At 38.2% G+C, this 21,671-nt stretch overlaps 1 protein-coding gene across 1 annotated transcript; it reads left to right on the forward strand.

Annotated features, from left to right (window-relative positions):
- The first annotated feature begins 13,464 nt into the window (after positions 1 to 13,464).
- aadac (arylacetamide deacetylase) lies at positions 13,465 to 20,804 on the forward strand. The gene is made up of 5 exons (XM_018702256.2): positions 13,465 to 14,411; positions 15,867 to 16,095; positions 16,711 to 16,780; positions 17,841 to 18,012; positions 18,844 to 20,804. The coding sequence occupies exons 1-5, from the start codon at positions 14,271 to 14,273 to the stop codon at positions 19,468 to 19,470; spliced, it is 1,239 nt and encodes a 412-aa protein (XP_018557772.1). The 5' UTR covers positions 13,465 to 14,270; the 3' UTR covers positions 19,471 to 20,804.
- Positions 20,805 to 21,671: the final 867 nt, after the last annotated feature.

The raw sequence follows: 21,671 nt of genomic DNA on the forward strand, positions 1-21,671 counted from the left end.
AAGTTGGCTTTGAAGTGTAAAACACACGACTCTGCTCACTGTATTTGTATTTTGGATATGTGAGAACAAGATTATTAAAAGAGAAGTTTTTCACAAGGATTTCACTCATACATTGAAGTGATTGCTTGCTTGATTGAGCGATTAATTGATTAGCCCGTAATTCCAGTTTTTATACATACATTCCTTCATTAATGAATACATCACTGCATGATTACATTGACTGATGGTCTTATTTTCTCATCATGGACTCACAAATCATGGATTTGTGGCCACGGTGCAACAGTATGTCATGCAGTGTATGAACACACTTAAAGGTCTATGTCTATCTGAGGGCTTTCTGCTCAGACATAGTTTGTGTTTGGAATTTGGTGATATTTTTACCCAGAAATGTTATCGGGCCCTCAGAACCCAGTTGGTTGCTTGGCATTGACCTAGTCTTTGCTGATTTATGAGCATGTCACTGTCTGTCATCTTTGTCAGTGAGTATATAAATCATGGTGATAGTGAAAAGAGTTTTGGGTACATAGAGGATGTTCATGACAGTGAGCAAATGCTGGAGATTCTTAACAGGCTGTTTGATGAGTTTATGATGAATATTTGTTTTCCAGCTCACAGATCAGCAGGACCTTGTCATTGTAATGTGAGTATTTGAGGGCCAGTGAGTATTGAGTATTTCAGTCTTCAAGACCATATCAAAACAAAACCAGATGGTTGGATTCTGGCCTTATGAATATACACAAGAACAGAGGTTAGAAAAAAACTGGAGAGAGAACAAAACAACAAAAGTAATTTATTTCTATTCAGTTCTCTCTCATGTTCTATACAGCCTTGGCAAAACTCTCTTTGGCTCTGTTTGCATTTGTCACTGGATTCAGTTGTCAATGTCTTTTTGCTTTTTGTTCTCCAGACTTCACCAAGCTCTTGCTGCACATGTGTGGGGGTGAATTAAGTCAGTTGCGCTCTGTGGATAGTGCTGTACTGAACTCTGGTGAACTTTGTCATGTTTTTAATATCCCTTATCTGACCCCCCTAACTCTGGCTCTGAGTCTGCAGTGTAGGCTGGAGGCAGCAGTCAGTGGACTAATCACAATTTGCATGTGTGCCCAGATGTGTTATATCTGCTTTTTCTTCATGCATGCATTTATTGAAATGAGCAGTATTCTTAATGCAACAGGGAATAGACCTGCGAAAAATAACCTCCCACTGGAAAATGTAGAATAAATCACAGAGATATACAATGTATTATGAGGTAATTCTGTTTTGCTGTTTTTTTTACTGCTGACCTTTCTGGTGAATATAAATACACTAGAATGTCAGCGTCAAATGTCCTGATCTGAAATATGTTGTGAAGCTGTGATAAACATTTATAATATCAGTAACAGCTATGTAAGTTACTCATATAAGTTTAATTTGTCAATCCTTTATCAATCACCTGTTTGTTATCACTGGCTTGTTCTACCTGTAATACTGCTGTTTGTCAACAAGAATTTGCACCCCAAGGTAATGTTTATCTCACTTATTGTTAAACTAGGGACCATTCTGTGGTTTCTCACAAATTTGCTTTAAAGAGCACTTAGAGTAAGACAGAAAGACGTAAACAATACTTTTTTCCTAGTATGCAGTGCTAAACTATCAATTTGCCTTCCACTTAACATATGCTTATAAACTTAAGAGGTATAAGAGCCTTGTTGGTTATATCTAGTCATTATAGCATATTATATTGTATCTCCTTTAACAGTAAAACATTTTATTATTATTCCTTTTATTTTTTTACTTAAATAACATATTACATTACATAGTAGTACATTACATCAACATTAGTGATGGTCTTCATTACCATCAGTCTTTTTACATTTAGGTAATATTACAAAGCAGAATGCATAAATATACTATCACTGACTAAAACAGAACTAATACAAACAACAACATTTCTTTCATTGTCTAAAGAGGCACTGAATCATACATTTTAACTGCAACCTCTACAGGTCTATCCTTTCATCTCTGATCTGTCTTAGTAGGGTGGTCTAAAATAGAATAAAGAGAGACTTAGAGGGAGTACAGGAAAACCAGTGGGGTAAATGACAGTAAGTATTTGCTGAGTATGATAATTCAGAGATGTTACTGTAAGTTCTCCTGTTATCATCAGATAGCTCATGTGGTGGTTAAGTCTTTGTTCTATAAATAATCAAATCATATATTGTTAGTGACACTGTAAGACATTTGCTTCATGTGTTATGTGTAGTATGATAATAAGAAACACAATACATGTCCTATCAGATCTGTATTGTTTATGTGCCCAAATGCCCCTGGAATTCTTGATAAACATGGACCACTTTGATCTTATTTTACAGTATGGATGAACATATGTGGCCACTTAAGCTTTCAGCTGCAATACACCCCCTGTTCTGTATGTACTTATGGTGCATTCATGCTGATCTGTGCACGTTGTCTTTAGATTCTGCTCATAAATTATACCCAGCTTGACGTGCTCAACCTATTTTCTTTACGGGCCATGTTCAGCATAACATATTGAGACACAATGAGTGAGTGCTAAAATCAAACTCTTGGGGCCGCTAACCCCAGGAGTAAACCACTTTTTTTCCTCCTCTTTCCACTCATCATGCATCCCTCACTTTGTCTTTGTTTTTGTTTTAGCACTCAGTCAAAACGTACTTGTCTGCCATATCATGCCCTTAAACCATTTCAATGTTGTTGTTGGAAGAGGCCTGTTTTGTTTGTGTTTGTGTACATGGCCATTGGTTGATATGCAGTTGTATGCACAAACGTGTTGGTGCATGTGAATGTGGCTGACCTCATTCTGGTATGAATAAACATGCCAGGAATATACTGTGTCATTTGAGAGAGTTGTAAACTCATGTGTTTACTGCTTTGTTTATCCCTCTGATTGCAGTGATCAGGTTACCGAAGCAACCCTATTCAAAGGGCCACAAACATTTTCAGCAGATTGAATCCTTTCAACCAGGCTAGCATTCCAGATTGCTTAATTCTTGGTCACACAGGTGAAGACGTAGCTTATTTATGTGTGCTGGCTTGTAGATATTTTGAAGTGCAACATTCCTTGTCCTTTAGGGAGTAGTAGTAGAGCAAACAATACGCAGGACAGAGGTTGTCATAATCTTGTGATTGGGCTGGTGTAGCAAGATACAGTGCACCACTGCCTTTTGCCTCTTTTTGTTAGGGCTGAGTGATTCTGACATACAGAAGCACCACTGCTGAGCTTCCTGTCATGTTTAGCTGCTGTAACTCTCAGTGATTCCTGAGGTTAAAGCCATAGGCCCTATTGATGGGACATGAAGAAAACATGACAACACATGTTTCTGATCTAATGCTCCAGAACATGGGCTGGGGACTGTGAAAACCAAAGCATCCCCTGCTACCTATTTATCCGTTTTTATGTCCACATCTAGTGGTCCTTTGGGGCCTAATGGCCCCATTAAAAATGGTGCATTCAATTAGAAGCCATTAGGGGATATCAAGGTCCTGCTGGTAGTCCCGTATGTTCTCCTCTCGATTTATTATCATTCTCTTTTATCTGCACATACATAAAAGCACCACATTGAACACATGTGTGAGTTAATTCATCAAAGGAGAATGTCATTAATGAAAAACAGTTTTCACTTTCTCAGTTGCATAAAATTAAGACAATGACTAAAATGTGTAAAAATTTTACAACCATGTATAAGAATTAAAGGAACCTCTGAAACTAAAAGTAAATAGCTAAAACAGTGCAGGGCACAGATTAATTGAAAACATGTTTGGGAACGATTACCTTGTTATAATTGTTTTATTGCTAATGGAACAAGAAAGATGTGCACTTCCTGACAAGATAAATTGTAGGCTTTAATGACAGGAGTTATGTGACTGATGTCTGTAGCCTGACACGTAGCACTAAACATAGAATGGACTCCAGGAATGAAATCAAATCCATTTTTGCAGTGCAAATACAAACAAGATGTTTGTGTAATGATGCAGCAAGTAAAAGGGACACCGCTTCCACAGGTGAATGACAGGATTACAATTTGATTAGGTGAGAATGTTACAAATAGTTTTAAAACAGGTCACATCAAATCATTTTGTGGTTGGTTGCCTGTTCCTCATCAGCTCACTGGCTCCTAATTGACTACTGTAATTTTGAATCCATGGCACTTTTCATAATTACTTATAGCATCTATTTAACCTAGTGTTGTTGCCATTACTGTTACTTGTTTGTCTACCTTTTGCCATTTTCCCTGATTACCTGCTGATTTCACTGGTTACTTCTTGTCTGAATACACACCTAAGTAATGTACCTGTCCTTCCTCCTGTGTCACAATTTAGATCTGAGTCCCTGCTTTCAAACAACCTGGTAAATTTTCATGTTGGAGATACAGGTTTTCATACACAAACAATCCTCTTTCACTGTACTATAACAGTCAAATACATAAGCTCATCAGAAACTGGCATCGAAACAGTGGGCAGAATGGTAGACAGACATTCTGGTTGTGGTGTGCACATTACCCATCAAAAAGGATTCAGTTCTCTCTTCCAAGGCCCAGGGCTAAATGACTCATGTTTATTGGCCAGATTAAATATTATGTTATTTTACTTTTAGGTGATTTATGATCAATGTTTTTTTCAATGGCTGATGTCTTGAATGACCTAGATAGTGCTCCCATCCTTCTCAGGAATGTTCAGTTCTCTCCATAAAAACAAAATAAATTATTTAATTTACAAGTTTACTCAGTCCCACAATACTGTGATTAATACACATGACAAAAATAGGTCAGTAGTAACTGGCCAAAGTTTCCATCAGCAAGATTAGAACTTTTACATTATACTCTTCATTGCTACTACAGAATAGCTCTGTAATGTTAATTTAGTGCTGGAATCTGCAAAATTTACAAGAAGGTACACTCCTAAAGGTCTATATATGAGGGACCTGTAAATTAAATCATCTCTCCACAGTCAATTTAATGATCTCACAGTGTCTCAGATGATGCCAAAAGGCCATCAAAACTAAACATGTGGCTCAATGATCTCATTCAGACCCAGTAGGTCTTCCATTTTCTCTGTGTCCTCAGGGCCGGCCAAGTTTTCTGTCGCAGGAACAAATCTGAGTGCTTTACAAGTCTTACTATCACCCGTCCAGAAACTCCTAAATTTAAAAGGCACAGAAGTCTGGAGCAGGAAGAGATGAGTCAGCCTGGTATCCTCTATTGACCTTATTTTCTGAACATTAAAACAGTATCTGTGTGTTCAGATTTTCAGTTGATGGGTGGGCATAAGTCACAGAGCTGCATTGTTCAATGAAGTGAAACAAAAGACAGCAATGCACAGCAAAGGCAAGCTTCCATGTCTCCACCTACATATGAAAAGGACAAAACCACTATGTTACTGACTTATTATCAGTTTGGGAGCCATTTAAAATGATGGAAACTGATGGTAGTTTATTGCACTTGACCTTTAACAAGCCATATGCAATAGATTAAAAAAAGAAGAGACACAAGACAAACAATCTGTGCAAGTTTGAAAGCAGCATCTAGTGGTCTCATCAGAGTAGTCTCAGTAGTCTCAGTAAAACCTGTACGGAGGTTGCATCATGTTTTAGCTTAAAATATTGGAGATCCTTGGCCTCTTGGACCGTACTGCAGGGAACCCACTCTTACAGAGATCAAGGATTGCCAAAGCAACCACACAGTCTACTGTAAATAGTATAAGAGTAAACTTTTAACTTAAAATGTACTTACTCAGTAGCTCACATCTTCTCTTGGGGACTGGAATTTAGGAAATACATCCTATTGTGAGTAGTCTACTCCCAAATAATAACTTAGGAAATCTGCCATACAAATCTGCTGTTATAACAACCCTGAAATGAAAATTCTTCATTTTGTCTGGATGTGATTTATGTTAAAACCTGATGAGTAAAGAATAGTGGATAGGATAGGATGGATTGTGTGGACTGAATGCATCCAGTTTTTTTTTCCATTTCTGTTTTATGACTTGAATGAGTTAGTTGATACAGACAAGCCTTTGCTGGCCTGAAGGTTTTGTATGGTACATTTCCATTGAACTTGTTCAGGCTGGAAAACCTGGATGCATCAAATCACATTGGTTGTATTTTTGTTCAGTATACAACACTGTGCTTATGCTCTATCATAATTTGGTTAATTCTATAAAATATTTTAGTAAAAAGCAGAAAAATTAACAAGCTAAGGAGACAACTGAACCATCAATACCTATAGCTGTGCTACACATTTAGGTGTGTCAATCCGATTAGTCCCAGTGTCATGACTGGTTTTTCCATGTGCTGCACTCAGACAGAGAACCAGACGGTGGTCCAGCTACTGAATAGGAAGCAACAGTTATACTGAACATTTAAGGGTGACTCATGAGTGTCAAGAGGGAAAACTATATGTTACATGGTATGGTATAGTCGTTAATGGTGACCAGTCTGTGTGTCAGTGCATCCTTGCATATTCCCTCAATTAAACACACCGTGTGTCAGCTGTTTTTCCAAATTCATTTTGTACCAATTACTGTTGGGATTTTTATTATTATTTTTAGGTGTATGATTCCTCACTCATAGTATTAAGACAGATAGTGAAATGTTGAATAAATCATAAAGAATTTTGCCAAACACATTTCATCCTTGCTGATATATTTTACGATTTGAATTATCTTGCAGTCCAGCTACATGTCTTAGACTTAGATGCGTTACCAAGTATTTGTGGCTGCATGATGCTTTTACTTCATACTTGAGTTTAATTCCCTAGCTAGTCCTCATGGATGTGTGATTTTTTTTAATGGATTTTTATTTGTGTTTGTGTGTGTGTGTGTGTGTGTGTGTGTGTGTGTATGTGTGTGTATGAGAAACACAGTTCTCATGCTGTCTATCAAACTCTGCTCTATCTGTAAATTAACTAATGCAGAAGTTTTGTACTTTGTAAAATTATAAATTGCTATAAATTATGATGATGGAGTAAAATCATTAAATCACACTGGTTAGGTTTAATAATTGTGGAAATTAGACATTGGAGATAAACAGTAATCAGTTATAAAGAGATGCCATCATATGACTTGTATGGCCACTGGGTGGCCTTGTTTACCCAGCATGCATCTCTATGGAAGTCTCCATTGCAGAAAGACAGAAGAGCAACTGTGTTTAATCTACTGGTGTATCTAGACTAGTCTGCAGCCTGGAGGCTAGACATAGTGACAAAATATATTTCATGCAATCAAGTTAAAATATTAAATAGCGCACTCTCACTCAACATCATGTTTAGATCTTTGGAAATTGATTTGTTTGGGAACTTCTGAACTCCTCATGTCTGCTCTTGTCCTGTGACCATGACCCATGCAGTTAATGCCAACTACTAATCACTGTTCTGATCCGTTGATCAGAACAAAGAAGCAGGTAAAAGCCTGAAAAATCAGTGACATGCATATTATCCCTATGATCGTTTGTGGTTTGCATGCTCAAGACATTTTTCCTCATCTTAGGCTTATGATTTAACTCTGAAACATATTTGTTGATTTGTCAGTTATTGTTGTAAGCTCCTAAATAGTTGACATTTTGAAGATACAGGCTTTTGACCAGACAACGGCAATATGCTGTGAAGTAGACGCATTGAAGTCTTGCACCAGTTATGTCACAGCACCATCTGCTGGAGAGTAAAGCTTCAAAGTTCAAGAACTACAGATGGACTGATAAAGTTCCCATGTATTTGAAATCATGCTTTTTACTTTGACATGCTTTATACTTAAAGTTAGTGACAATGCACCACAACTGTGAGTCATTTTCCAGTTAGATTAAACTGTTACTTTTGCTTTTATTTTTGGTGTGTCTTAGTGTTCCTGTAGAATGATGTAATGTGTATTTCTTTACTAGATCTGTCCTATATCTACATATATCTCTATATATCTCTCTATCTATCTCTATCTATATCTATCTCTATATATATATATCTATATCTATATCTATATATATATTATATATATATGTATATATGTTGTATATATATATATATATATATAAGAGAGAGAGAGAGAGAGAGAGATGATGTGTGTGTGTGTGTGTGTACACAGTACCAGTCAGAAGCTGCCATCAAAGCAAAAGGTGACTACTTTGAAGAATCTAAGATATCAAACATATTCTGCTTTGTTTAACATTTTTTTTTTGTCTACAATACAATTATATATGGGTTCCTTCATAGTTTTGATGTCTTCAGTATTAATCTACAATGTAGAAAATAATACAAATAAAGAAAAACCTTTGAATGAGAAGGTGAGTCCAAACTTTTGACTGGTACTGTACATATACATTTGTAACCTGTGAAATGAAGTCACAGAAGATATCATCATCTCATCTCTTCCTGCTTCAGACCTCTCTGCCTTTTGAATTTAGGAGTTTCTGGATGGGTGATAATAAGCACTCACATTTGTTTATTTATTTATTGGAACAATTGCAAGCTTAATTTTGAGGCAGGTGAAGGAGACTTTACAGGGATTAGGCCATGATAACATACGGTACTAAATCTTATAAGCCTACAGAATGAAACTGAAATAAGCCTTCTGTCTTTAGTGAGCCCCTGACTTTACCTCTAGCTCCACCATGAGGCTGAAATGTGTGATTTGGAGTGAGGTGTCTCTCCAACTCTAAACCAAATTGTCATGTAATTTCCATTTTAGTTCATTGTGAGAATATTAGTTCACTGACTTAAGCATTTAGCTGAAAGCACCATTGTGCTTAACTACAGCCTCACAAAGTTGATGTAAACATCACCAAACCTTTTATGTTTCTTAAAGTTTAAGCAATAGTCAGATATAGCGCAATAAATTCTTTGAACAAGACAATGTTAGAGATAAGTTTATTTTACCAACATTTTTAATGTGAATGAGTTGTCTTGTCAATGTATAACCAAATGTAGATACCATCTGGTATCCCTGTGTCTGGTGATAACAGAGGAAATTCACGTGGAATGGGGTGAGAGGCCAACATTCCTTATGATAGAAGTGTTGCATAGGCGACTACTGATAAAGAGCTTATCCACTGCTGTTTCCTACACCCAGTCCCATGATCATGAGACACAGTGTGGAAATAATAAACCTCAAGATCCTTACAGCTGCTTTTGTTACTAATCATGTAGGGAAGATGAGTGAATAACATACTTACATTCACGGAAAATCCCCAAACTACATGAAAGTACAAGCCAGGTTTGTAACCTTCAGACAATATGTTTTCCTTATGGCTTAGCACGTAGGAAGGATACAGGTCAAAGAGAAATGAAAATGGCAAGCAATTGTGCCAACTGTATTTGAACCAAAAGTTTAAATATCCCCCCAGAATATTAAGCTTTATTGCTGTACATACTTTTAACTATTCAGGCATTAATGTGAAACAAAATATTTTTGGGCATTGTCTGTAAAGCTTGCCACTTACCACTAACTTAATGTGACGGAGTAGTTGTTATATGGTGTAGAAGGTGTGGTGTAGAAGACCTATAGTAATTGCCTTCATATGGAAAATAAAGTGCTTAAGATATTTTGTGGCCTATCAATAATATAAATAAATTCCTTATGTCAGATGACAGTGGTGTTAGTTGTGGGATCTTTTGGCAAAGGATAATGTTCAAATTACCGTTTATGTTTCTTATCTTCAGCAAATCCCAAAACCAAAAATGTGTTTTACTGTTTCTCAATAGTTAAGATTTTCCTACGCTGTGGCATTCAGCCCCAAGTACATTTGTTTCTTCTGAAGACATAAATCTTTAAAAATGGGTCTCAGATATGTTTTTTTAAAAAGACTAGCAATATTAACTTGGCTCCTCACTACCTTTGATAGAAAGTGCTGTCCATGTAACTAACGCTGCCTTATTCACTTAAAAGGTCAATTGCTGATTAAATATCTTATTCCTCTCCTTCTCAAATACTGTCCTCAATCCCAGTGTGCAAAATATACAAACATGCCAGCATGCTGCTCTTTATTGGAATATCATTTCAAAGATAGATTGTTCATCTTTCAGCCATGTACATAATGAAACCATTGGCCCACAGAGGAATACTATACATCTCTTTACATACAATATAATACAATACAACAAAATACAACTTTGGTCAAAATAGTTACTGATCAAGATCTTTGTTATAGCCTGCACATATAAACAGTTTCATAACAATTTTATTACCTCTAGACATGGTACACATTGTGTATTTCATGACTGATGATGGTAAGTGGTACACAGTTAATGGTACTCAGTGGTAAAAATGAGCCCCCGTGATAAGATACTCAAACGTAGTAGAACAGAAGAACTAAAATAGTGAAAAACAAACACAGGCATGAGAACGTGAAGTATGCTGAGACGCACCATTGCACAGTATTTTGGTTGGACAAGTGACAGCAGGATGGACCAACAGCACAAGGCATCCTGCCAGGCTCATAATTACAAATGGACAGGTTGTAGCTCTGTTTCTGGCCTACAGCTTGAAATCAAAGCCGGTTGGTCTGCCCTGTTCAACCACAGAGGATTGCTGTAAATAAATTCAGTGCAAGTTAATAGGCATATTGTTATCTGTTTATCTGAATAGATGACGTGGGAAAGAAACATTTTCTAGTCCATCCCCCAATTGTAGCTTGCATAATCTGGCAAAGACACTATAACAGATATTCAGGGTATCTGCCCAGACGTGATGTATCTGATTCCACTGAACTTATTGTTCAACACAGATACAGTTTTTTGTGTTATCTCTTGGTTGACCCACCCCAACAAAATATCCTGACAATAAACATGAGAATTATTACATTATAACAAATAATATTGGTACACCTTATAATGTTGCAATAGACTAGGTTTGGTAAACGTATTTATTTATTAACAACTTTTATTAATGCTTAATTGTGCTCTTTAGAGATTTTATTTGATATTTATAAAATTCAGTGGCATTGTACATTTTTCTCGTCTCACGATATTCTCTGCTTGATAAAACTGCCTGACTCTGACTCTCAAATTTAATTTTCACAGGAAAGGACTACTTAATATCAGACTGAGTGTTAATGACTGAATGCTGAGTATTAACTTCTACTTCCTCTATGGGGAAATTATAGTTTGTGTGATAATGTTTGTCTTATCAGGATTAATGCCTTTAAAAGTTTGAATAGAACTTTTATGTCGGCTGCATGCTGTGTTTGGTTGTTAGTTATACGGTTAATATTAAATTATTCAAAAATAGCTTTGAAAATGGTATTAAACTTTCAGTACTGTGCTGTACTTTGCTTGAAAAGAAAATCAAAACTTTCATTCAAAGTATATATATGCTTTGCACTCTCTCTCTCTTACTGTTTTATAAGCAAGCCCAGCATGTAAGCACCTTAAAACTTCCTATGTAGGCTTGTGAGTTTAATAAATTACCCTCGGCACTCCTCAGTCTGTGCTGTGCTGAGGTTTTTTAATGCTTGTTTGCTTATGGGGAGTGTGAGGTCAAAGACATGAAGTTTCAAATAAACTTAGTTAAGGAAGACTAATGTTTTCTCATAAAAACCTCTTCATAACTTACGTTAGATTAAAACAAGGCACTCACTAAAGCACACAAATGTACATGTATCCATATGTATTCACTAGCTGTTTTTCCTTGTTTCCACAAGACAGGAATGAAGCCACTGTTAACAGCTTGCATAAGGGCTACAAGGAAAACAGTGTGATTCAAACATTTGTAAGAAAGATAATTTGTTTAAGAAGACTTTCACATGCAAAGGGAGCTAGTCCATGTATATTCCTAATATATTTGCAAATGCCAAGTTCATAGGGCTAATTTGCACATTGAGTAGAGATTCTCAATGTGTTGATAAACAGTTAAACTCATTAAACTCATTTTCATTATCAACATCATCAGCTGGCTGAATTTAGCAGCGCACCCAAACCTATTTCTTGCTTATTTTATCAAAAAATGTTTCTTCCACTCATCTCAACTCAGTGCCTTCAGATGCCTCTTGTCATGCAGCCCATCCACTTTGCCTCAGCAGGGGCTCTGTGAATTAAAAAGTTACAGCTCACACTTATCATTTTCACTGGAAGTCTGGATTAAGTTCCTTAATTATAAGAATTTGTTATGCCTCTGTAGATGTGTTAAACTCAAGAATGTGCAGGCACAAAGGAATGAAACGTGGCCTGTCTGCATGCATGTGGGCTTTCATGGGCTTACACAGGAACATACACACACACACACACACACACACATAATGCATGAAGACATGCACACATGTTCACACAAACTCCTTGTTTGAGTCTCACATCTGTTTGAGCTACCCCCACACACACAGCAGGGTGTTGGGCAGCCACGTGGCACAGCACTGCACAGCATGGCTCTATGTAGATGAAGACAACATCCCCACCCACGCACACTGTGACACCAATCCTCCCCACTTACAAGACACAAAGAGTGAAGAGAGCTCCATGAAAGATTTACTAACCAAATGAGGTGGTCTCCCTCTGAAGCTGAGTGGAGGCCGGTGGTTGGAGGCAAAAAAGAGAGAGGGAATTCCAGGGAGGATCCCTGAGCGTCTGAAGTGTGATTTTGTATTCAGAGAAGAGATTAAGTATTCTACTGCTCAGCAGTGATCAGTCTCACAGAGGCTTTCACCAAGCCTCCGTCACACGCTGGATCCTGCAGATTGCATCTCAATAGAGTTTGATGACTGATGGAAAGAGACAAATGCCTGCTCCTAAACACTGCCCAATTACAAATTCCAACTTGACTGAGGAAAAAGTTTGAAAAGATCATAACACAGAGGTTAACACAAAGTCACATGGAGGCATGTGGTTCAGGTTTCTTAGATGAAGCCTGCAGAGAACTCTAACTACTGTACAACACACACTGTTAAACTTAACGAAACCAGAGTGTCTTGAATACCATTAAAAAAAACCTTGACCAAGGCTTTTGGTTTTAATCTCTGCATTGTTTCCACATCTTAAAACCATAAGCACCTGAAGTTTGAATTGGAGATTTTAACCCCTCTCTTGTTTAAGCTGCATTTTTCTTAAGTGCAACCTTATACTTTTCCTTTCTTCTTTTCGACAATGTGAAATGGCTTTTAGGGAAAGTTTGGAATGAGGTAATCTGTGCCAAAGGATATCCCTGTGAATGCACTGATGTCATCATATCATATGAGAATACAGCATGTATTTAAATTTGTTCTAAGAAGCTTTTCCCATGGTAAAGTATGAAATGTGATTTCAGTATTTGCTGGCCTAAGCTTCCCCCTGTGAGACTTTAATACTGCTTGAAATAATACTAGACTCATGCCTGTATGGACATGTTTGACTGTTTCAACCACAAATGTCAGCAGTGTGGCACCTTTTGCATGAACTAGAAGGAAAAACAGGTCTTATAGATGTAAAACTTCTCTTTCTAATTCTTGTAGCACTGAATTAGTTCCCCCTGTAGGATCCTTTCAAAACGTGAGTGCATGAGAGAGTCAAATTGCTTTGACTGTCAGGCCTGCCAGGAAACGAGACATCTCATCTGGCTCTGTCACCAATAATATAATTAGCTTAGGCTGCCTTGCAACCACAGCTGTTTAGCTGCACTACAGACTCACTTCATTTTGCTGTGGCCACAAGGTTATGAGTCACACCCATACTGAAGATTTCTCTTGGATATACAGAACTTATACCCGAGATTCACAGGAGGCGGGTATCTCATGGAGCACCCAGATGACACTGTTAATCGGTAGCAGGAATTTGGAGAGACTTTTGCACAAGAAATCATTACAGGCCTAATATTTCTGACCTTCAATTTTTATTTTACGCTGAAACATTTTGGAAACTGTCTGCAGAGTCGAATCCATAAGTTTTATTAGCGATGATATTTGTGCATCAGTAGCATCGTGCCACAAAGTGTCGTCGCACGTCCTTTCGAAGTTGTACACGTTTGGGAGGAATTTGTGGTGCGGGCAAAGGTGGGACGGTACTGCCTCGTGAGTACAGAGCGTGCGCACTCCTGTCTCCATATCACTGACACTTCAATTAATTCTACGGCTCCACGAGACAGACATGCATTACGGCACACGCACGAGCAGCAAAGAAAAGCTCCGAACATGCACGCCGATAACCATCAAATGACACCAGACACGTGTTGTCATATTTAGCTGGTCTGGATCCAAAATTAATTCCGAGCTTAAGCTTTGTCGTGCACCGGAGTGACTTGTTAACAAGCGCAGCTCACAGCCTGTTTGTGTTTGCACCCTGCAGTCAGTTGCTGGGGACGCACGTTGTAAAATGAGGTTGGGAAGCATCATTTTATTCGTCGCTCTCTGCTCTTTTACCGCTTATTACATTTATGAGCCCATTCCTGAGGAGATAGAAGAAAGATGGAAACTCATGCTGACCAACTCTTTCTTCAGAAGTCTCAGCCACCTGGTAAGCAAAAACTGTATTCTTGCGGGCTACCTTGACATTAGGTCTACTGGCACTGACACTTCAGAAATAAATCCATATAGAATAGGCTATCTAGTACTGTGGGTGCATGCACACGTATTTCTTAGTTAATCAGGTAATTTAGCCATTTATTAAATAAAAATACGAAAATTCCCTTGCTTTTGTTTGTTCTCTCAGAGAAGGTAGGGTGGCAGGTTAAACGTTTATTGTATTTTGCTGATGTAGATATACATGCTGGTTACACCAGATTATGTCAGATGATAATCCATGTGTTGTATAGTCCTGCTCACCTGTTCTAATAATAGACCCTATTAAGGAAACTAGACTCTGTTTATGACCGTTAGGTGCCTGCGGTTACTGTAGCCCACTGTGGTGCGGCTAATACATCTCTTTATAGCTTTAAAACAGAGCTAGGTAGTGCATACGTGGTTGTAACGTTAGTATTAGAATGGATAGTGGCTTTGTCACACCTTTCTCGCTGTTAAAAGCTCATACTTAATCCATTGAACAACTCGAAAGGTGCTGCAGTTTGTTATATAAATGAATCGAAATATTTCAGATTAAGTGGAAAAGGGTGCAAATGCAGGACATTGTTATTTGTGCTGCTTAGTTCAGTATAATTTCAGCATTAAAATGATAAAGAATGTTGTAAAATAAGAGATCATGTTTCTCATGTAACATGTAATACACCCTTTAATTGAGCCTGCGTATTATATAGTCAAATGTATGGCCACCAGGAAGGCATCCATTCTTTAGAATGACTGATTACCTGATCATGGTGTTTTAATTAGATGGTAGTCTTGGAGAATGTGGACATGTGGATAGGAAGTGAAAGATGGTCTTTGCGTTTTAAACCAAAGACTAATTATCTTTACATTAAGTTAGATTCTGTGTAGGGAGTATTTTTATGAATATTTACTGTAACTTGTTCCATTAACCTGTTCTATGAGGCTTTTTCTATTTTTACTTCAGCAAATGATCAGTTTTGTTCTTTGAAGCAGAGAGATAGAATGCTCCAGTATTTTTTTTTTTTCATACTGATATGAGTACCTGATAATACACAGAGCTGGGAGTGGATGACTCTTTGATGAGTTTGTTGTGGTCACAGTAGAAATGCATCAGCTGATTAGCCTCATGCCAGCCACTGACTATCTCCCTCATCAGATATAATGGAGTACAAGTCATGCTTTTATAGTTTATCATTTCTTTATACGTTATCAAAGAGTTGTGACCTCTCAAAACAAATAACTTTAGGGGGCTGTTGACATTTTCTAAGGCAACATTCACATGACTGTAGTCTCCCTCTCCCACTCTGTAATATGGCCACATAGTTTAACACATTAGCTCTCTGTGTACAAGAGATAATGGTAATGGCTAGGGTTTGGTGAACAATAATGAATTCTGTAATATCATACTGTCTCTTTGTTCTCTTTCCAGGCAGACCTCAGTGAATTATTGGGGTTGAAGGACTACATGGGGGTAATGTACTTCATTACTGTGGTTGAAAAGGTAGTGCCTGTGTCTGACGAGCATGTCCAGGTGACAGAGGAGAGGTTTGATGGAGTGGAGGTGGTGCTTTACCAGCCAAAGCAGCGGGGCAGTGACTCTGAACTCAGGAGAGCTGTCATATACCTACACGGTGGAGGATGGTGTCTGGGTAGTTCCCGTAAGTTCATGGGTTATCCTGTCTTCTCCTTTATCACACAGAATAATGACTCTATGGCTTTTAAGGATGGATAGAAGATGGCTGAGAGGCTGATACATGTTCTTGTGATGTGTTAATCACACAGTAATCCCACTATTAATCTGAGTAAGTAATTTGAAAATTCACCATTTGATGTTACAAATGACTTTACAGCTTTATACAGACACCCTACGAGAGCTATTATGACAAGATCATAAATAATGAGCAAACTGTCAAACCTAAGCCACAGAGCTTTCACAGTGTCCTGAGGAAATAACACACCGTCTGCTGGAGCAATGGGGACCTCAGAGGGTGGTCATCCCTGTGAATCCAATACCTAAAGACATGACATGCAGTTTGACACATGTCATGCTGTTTTTGCAATCTGTTGAGTGGCTGTAACAATTACAGTAACATGGATTTTGCCAAGAAGTACCATTGAACAGGTTTGTCTCTGTTACTACAGTGTTATCTTCATGTAAGGTGATGGGTGATGTCAGGAATGGATGGATGTCAACCATTGTGGTGGCTTGAGTTGCTCTGGAATCTCTGCTTTGACTTAGACTTTGACTGTGTCTTTCCTCTCTGTCTGTGCAGGTATGAGTCCATATGATCTCCTGGCCAGAAAAACTGTCACTGAGCTAGATGCAGTTGTTCTTTCTGTGGAGTAAGTATTTCATATTTTATTGCCAGTTACATGCAGATAATATAGTGCACAGACTGAAAAAAAGATAGTTTGCACATAAACCAAATAGATAGAGATTAAAGGTGTTGCAAAGGCAGGATCGGGGCATTTAATGTATGAAAGTGCCAAATTCGAGTTTTATTTGTATTATTGATAGTTAAAAATACTCTTTCTCTCTGGCCCTCACACAGTTTTCTTTTGTCATATGTGCCTGTCCTCCATCATTAGTCACAGGCTAGATGGAACTGAGGATGCAGTCGAGTGAAGCTAACAGGTTTTCATTTGGGTCTCGCCAGGCCTTTCCCTTTCCCAGCTACACTCACTGTTATTTTTTGGCACATCCGGCTCTAACTCTGCCTCTCAGTACTGTAACTTTCTTTTGCAAGTACTCTCTCTATCCTCTTATTCACTATTCACAGTTTTTTTCAGTGAAAGTACTTTCTTGTTGTGTGTGAAGTGGTTGTGCTTGTACATATACTGTATTTCACAGTGGTAGATAGAGCAGATCAGTGTATAGGTATGGGTTGTGTGAGGATTTTGCCTTATCTGCCTCATCCGAATTCCTGTCTGCAATTTGTTAAGGGTTCACTGAGTAATTCCAGCATTTCAAAATCTCACAGTCAGCCATGTGTAACATTTGGTTTATAGACTGAAATATTTGTAGAGATGACACCAAAAGGGTACAGGTTAGTGCAAGAAAAAAGGTGTGAAATTCAAAACATACAACTTTAAGTGAATTTATGAAATGGATCATATTTCAAAAGTGCAGGTGCAATTCGAGACAGTTGTTGTAACACTTCAAACAAACAAGTTTTGAGTTATAGGTATTGGGATATTGATGATTTTTTTACTACAACTACAAAACAGTAGTCAACCACACAGAGGTTGAGCAGCTTTCTGTTGCTTTATTTATTTATTTGAAATGAGATGGCTGACTACTGTTTGTGCTTGAGTTAACAAATTAAGTAATAAGTAAGACAGAAAATACCTTGTTAATTTGCCCACAGTTGGAATTATAGCTTTTCTTTTATGTTTTTTTCAGGTATCGCCTCGCCCCTGCTCACCACTTCCCTGTCCCATATGAAGATGTATACCGTGTGGTCAAACATTTCCTCCAGAAGGGGGTGCTGGCCCAGTACTCAGTGGATCCAGGACGCATTGCTGTGTCAGGGGATAGTGCTGGGGGTAACCTGGCAGCTGCAGTTTCTCAACAGGTATACAGTCTGTTTTTTCTTTATAATGTCAGCTGTATGGAAAAAGAACTCAATGAAGAGATGACATGAGACAAAATTAGTGAGCCAGTTTGTGTTAAACAGTATTGAACCACAACAACATGTGTTTGGTACTGTGTCTGAGGTAAACAACAGTCATCAATGTGTTTCCTATATCTCAGCTAATATGGAGAATACTAATAATCCATGTCCCCCTGTCCCCTGTGCCATCATGGATTACCATGATGGCACAGGGGACAAAGAACAGAGAGATATACTAGTTCTCAGGAACACCAGAAATGCGATAAGAGCCATCCTATGTTTTCAAATTGAGTGAACACAAGTCTAGGACTATTTCAGCACTGGGGGATAAGGGTCTAAAGCTGGAATTATGTTTCCCTGAGCTACATGTAAGTGAACATATGTAGATGTCGTACAGGCACGTCAGTATGTGCATTTTAACTTTTGTATAGATTTGCGGTACAATGTACGTGTCAACTAGGAAACAGTGTCATGTAGCAAACCACAGTGTAAAGAGCAGGTAAAAAAAGCCAGGAAAAGAAGTCAATCTCACTCTGATAGTACAGGACGAAGATCAGCTAGGGTATTAAATGCCCTGATTTTACTGAAGTTTTCAACAGCTCCGTGAATAAAGAGACAAATAGAGAACACTGGCGCTGATGCAATTCTTCCTGTCAACAAACATGACTGGTACATTTCATGAAATGATACTAGTTTATTTCGAAAAACTTGGAGCTCGCATGTCATCTGATTGAGAAATCGATTTCAATTTTCTTTGAATACACACCGACTTTTCTCTGTTTCTCTTCACAGTTAAGAAAAGAACATGGACAGCAAATTCAGTTGAAGGCCCAAGCACTCATCTACCCAGTGTTACAGGCTCTGGACCTTAACACTCCTTCATATCAGCAGAATCAGGACATGCCCATCCTGCCCCGCACCCTTATGGTGCGTTTCTGGAGTGAGTACTTCACCAGCGACAAGGCCCTCTTCAGAGCCATGATGGCTAACACTCACAACAACCCTGAGTCTTCCAGTCTGCTGAAGTTTGTCAACTGGAGCGCCTTTCTGCCAGAGACATATCATAGAGAATACAACTACAGTGCTCCTGCTGTGGTGCAAGGAGTTGGAGGGGAGGCAGTTGGGATGGAAGGACCATCTCGATCCTTTGCTGACCCGAGGGCATCACCTCTCCTGGTTCCAGACGCAGCCTTACGCTCCCTCCCCAAGGCCTACATTATGACATGTGAGTATGATGTTCTCCGAGATGATGGCATCATGTATGTCACTCGGCTTCGTGCTGCTGGTGTTGAGGTGACACATGAACACTATGACACCGGATTTCATGGAGCACTGATGTTCACTGTGTGGCCAACTGACTTCCTGATTGCACGTCGTATGACAGACAACTACATCAAATGGCTCAAGGAGAACTTGTAAACTCTTGACTATCAATATTCATTCCAGCTTTTCCACACAATGCACCAGTGTTTGATTAGGTGCAATTTTTCCCCATCTGGTGTTCTTTTTTGTTGTTTATTTCTTTCTCTTTGGTCATGCTATTTTTCTGTAAATATTTTGAGAAATATAATAACTTCATTCATTTTCTCACTTGTACATTTTGCCACATTAGATACCAGAACAGGTGACCGGATAGTTCAGATTTGTTCACATATGGTTGTTTGAATACAACACAATGCATTTGATATTATCACTTGTGTACAATAGTTGCATTGTATTTATTGTCTAACAAAGACAATACTACCCTGAGAGATCTGAGGGGAAAAATCAAACCCCATACAGGGTTTTAAGTCTAAAATTATATTCACTTCGGCCATAATTAACATTTATCACAGAGTGCAGCTGATACTGAAACCAGAGATTGTTTTGATGTGTTTGCAAAAACCAGTGTGTAATAGTTACAGACATTGCATCAAAGACTGGCCAATGTTATTCTGTTAAATACAGCAACACTGTATGGGTGCTGGTATGTACTAGTATGGGAAAAGATTTAAACTGCAGAGTGAATGGCATCTTCATTACCACAATATCGTCTTGTATTTAGTCTTATTTCCACCTACATTCAGAAGTATAAGAAAAATGTGTTTGCTTGTTTGCTTTGTAACGGTGTCACATCAGGGCTACACACAAAGAAATTTCATCAGCCACATTTCACACAGGATATTGGTATTTTGAAGTAAAGACTATGTTGTAACAATATGCATACCTCCAAACAGTATTCACACCATGTGTACACACATCTCTGTGCTTGAGCTTAGCTGAATGTGATGTAGCAATATGGCAAAGGACGGATTAATGTCCAAGAGGGAATTTGGGCAACATTTTGATCTTTACAGCACATCACAACTCTCTTGAGTTCCCTATAATAAGACTTGTGTGTGTGTGTTTGTGTGTGTGTTTGTGTGTGTGCTTATGTACTACCACATGGGATGGCTATCTAAAAGATAACAGAGAGGTAAAGGTTACCAAAAAACAATTCTTTATATGGTCTTTCAGAGTTTTGCTTTCTCTTGTTTTTTTTCCTTCTTTTTTTAACCAGTTCCTCACTTTTCTCTCATTTTTACAAAGAAAATGCACACATAAAGTATGTTACTTTTCAAACAAATGACAGCTCTTTTGTTTATGCACTGCTACATTCTCAGTTGTAAATATCACTCTTTCTATTTTTGTTTTGGATTCCCTCTTGGAGAAACTATTATTTGCATCATTTTTAATTTTAATATTATCTGACAATAAATGGACTTGACCTTTCACTACTGGTTAATTGTACTTTGTGTGCAGTCACATTCTGTGAAAGGAAGAGAAAAACAAACTAAAATAGAAGTACACTAAGTACACTAAGCACAGAAGTGTTTTGTCCACTACACAATGGGAAAGTGAACAGGATGATATGCTGAGAAGGATATTTTGTATAGACTGACTCAGACACGCCAAATCCACTTGGCGCCACTTAGGTAGAGCATTACCCATTGGATCTGTTGAGGGTTCATATAGCAGAGGGAGAGAGTACAGTTGATCTGCAAACATACTTCAGATTTGTCCACAAATCTACCACTAAAAACACCTACACATGTTCTAGCCAAGGGGTTGGGGGAAAAAAATCAAGCTGTTGTTTTTCTCTGGGTAGCAGAGAGGATGACGCATGAGTGCAAACATCCATTTATACAAAAGCATGGTTCAAATAGGTCAACCTCATTCATCAGGACACCTTAAACAAAACACTCCAAGCCTCCTGGGTGTAGAGTGGGCTATTTATGTACAACACCATTCTTGTAATATTCGTCTGTATACTGGCCTTGTGTGCAGGTGTGCATGCAGGTACTTCATGCACTTACTTATTCCTTCGTATGTGAAGTGGTAGGGCTGTTCCCAGATTCCTTCAAAGCTATGGAGGGCTAATAACAGTAATGTGAGATGGATTATGGCAGACGATTCCTTGAAACTGTTAATAATGCATAGTGGTTTCACACAGATTATACTTAGATACAGTACAGAATTTGCACAAATACTTACTGTGTTCACACACAGGAATGTGAGTAAGCGTGAGTAAGCATGAGTAAGCATGCACACTCTGGTAATGCAAATATGTGCATTGTGTAAACATGATTTTCTGTCAGGTT

The sequence above is a fragment of the Lates calcarifer genome, linkage group LG21 (genome assembly GCF_001640805.2).
Source record: "Lates calcarifer isolate ASB-BC8 linkage group LG21, TLL_Latcal_v3, whole genome shotgun sequence".
In the NCBI taxonomy this organism is placed as follows: Eukaryota; Metazoa; Chordata; class Actinopteri; family Centropomidae; genus Lates; species Lates calcarifer.

What these genes read in the sequence shown, in the direction of transcription:
- aadac (XM_018702256.2), top strand. Translation starts at nt 14,271, where the DNA reads ATGAGGTTGGGAAGCATCATTTTATTCGTCGCTCTCTGCTCTTTTACC. An exon ending in TCAGAAGTCTCAGCCACCTG is followed by an intron (nt 14,412 to 15,866) that starts GTAAGCAAAAAC and finishes TTCTCTTTCCAG; the next exon opens with GCAGACCTCAGTGAATTATT. An exon ending in GCAGTTGTTCTTTCTGTGGA is followed by an intron (nt 16,781 to 17,840) that starts GTAAGTATTTCA and finishes TGTTTTTTTCAG; the next exon opens with GTATCGCCTCGCCCCTGCTC.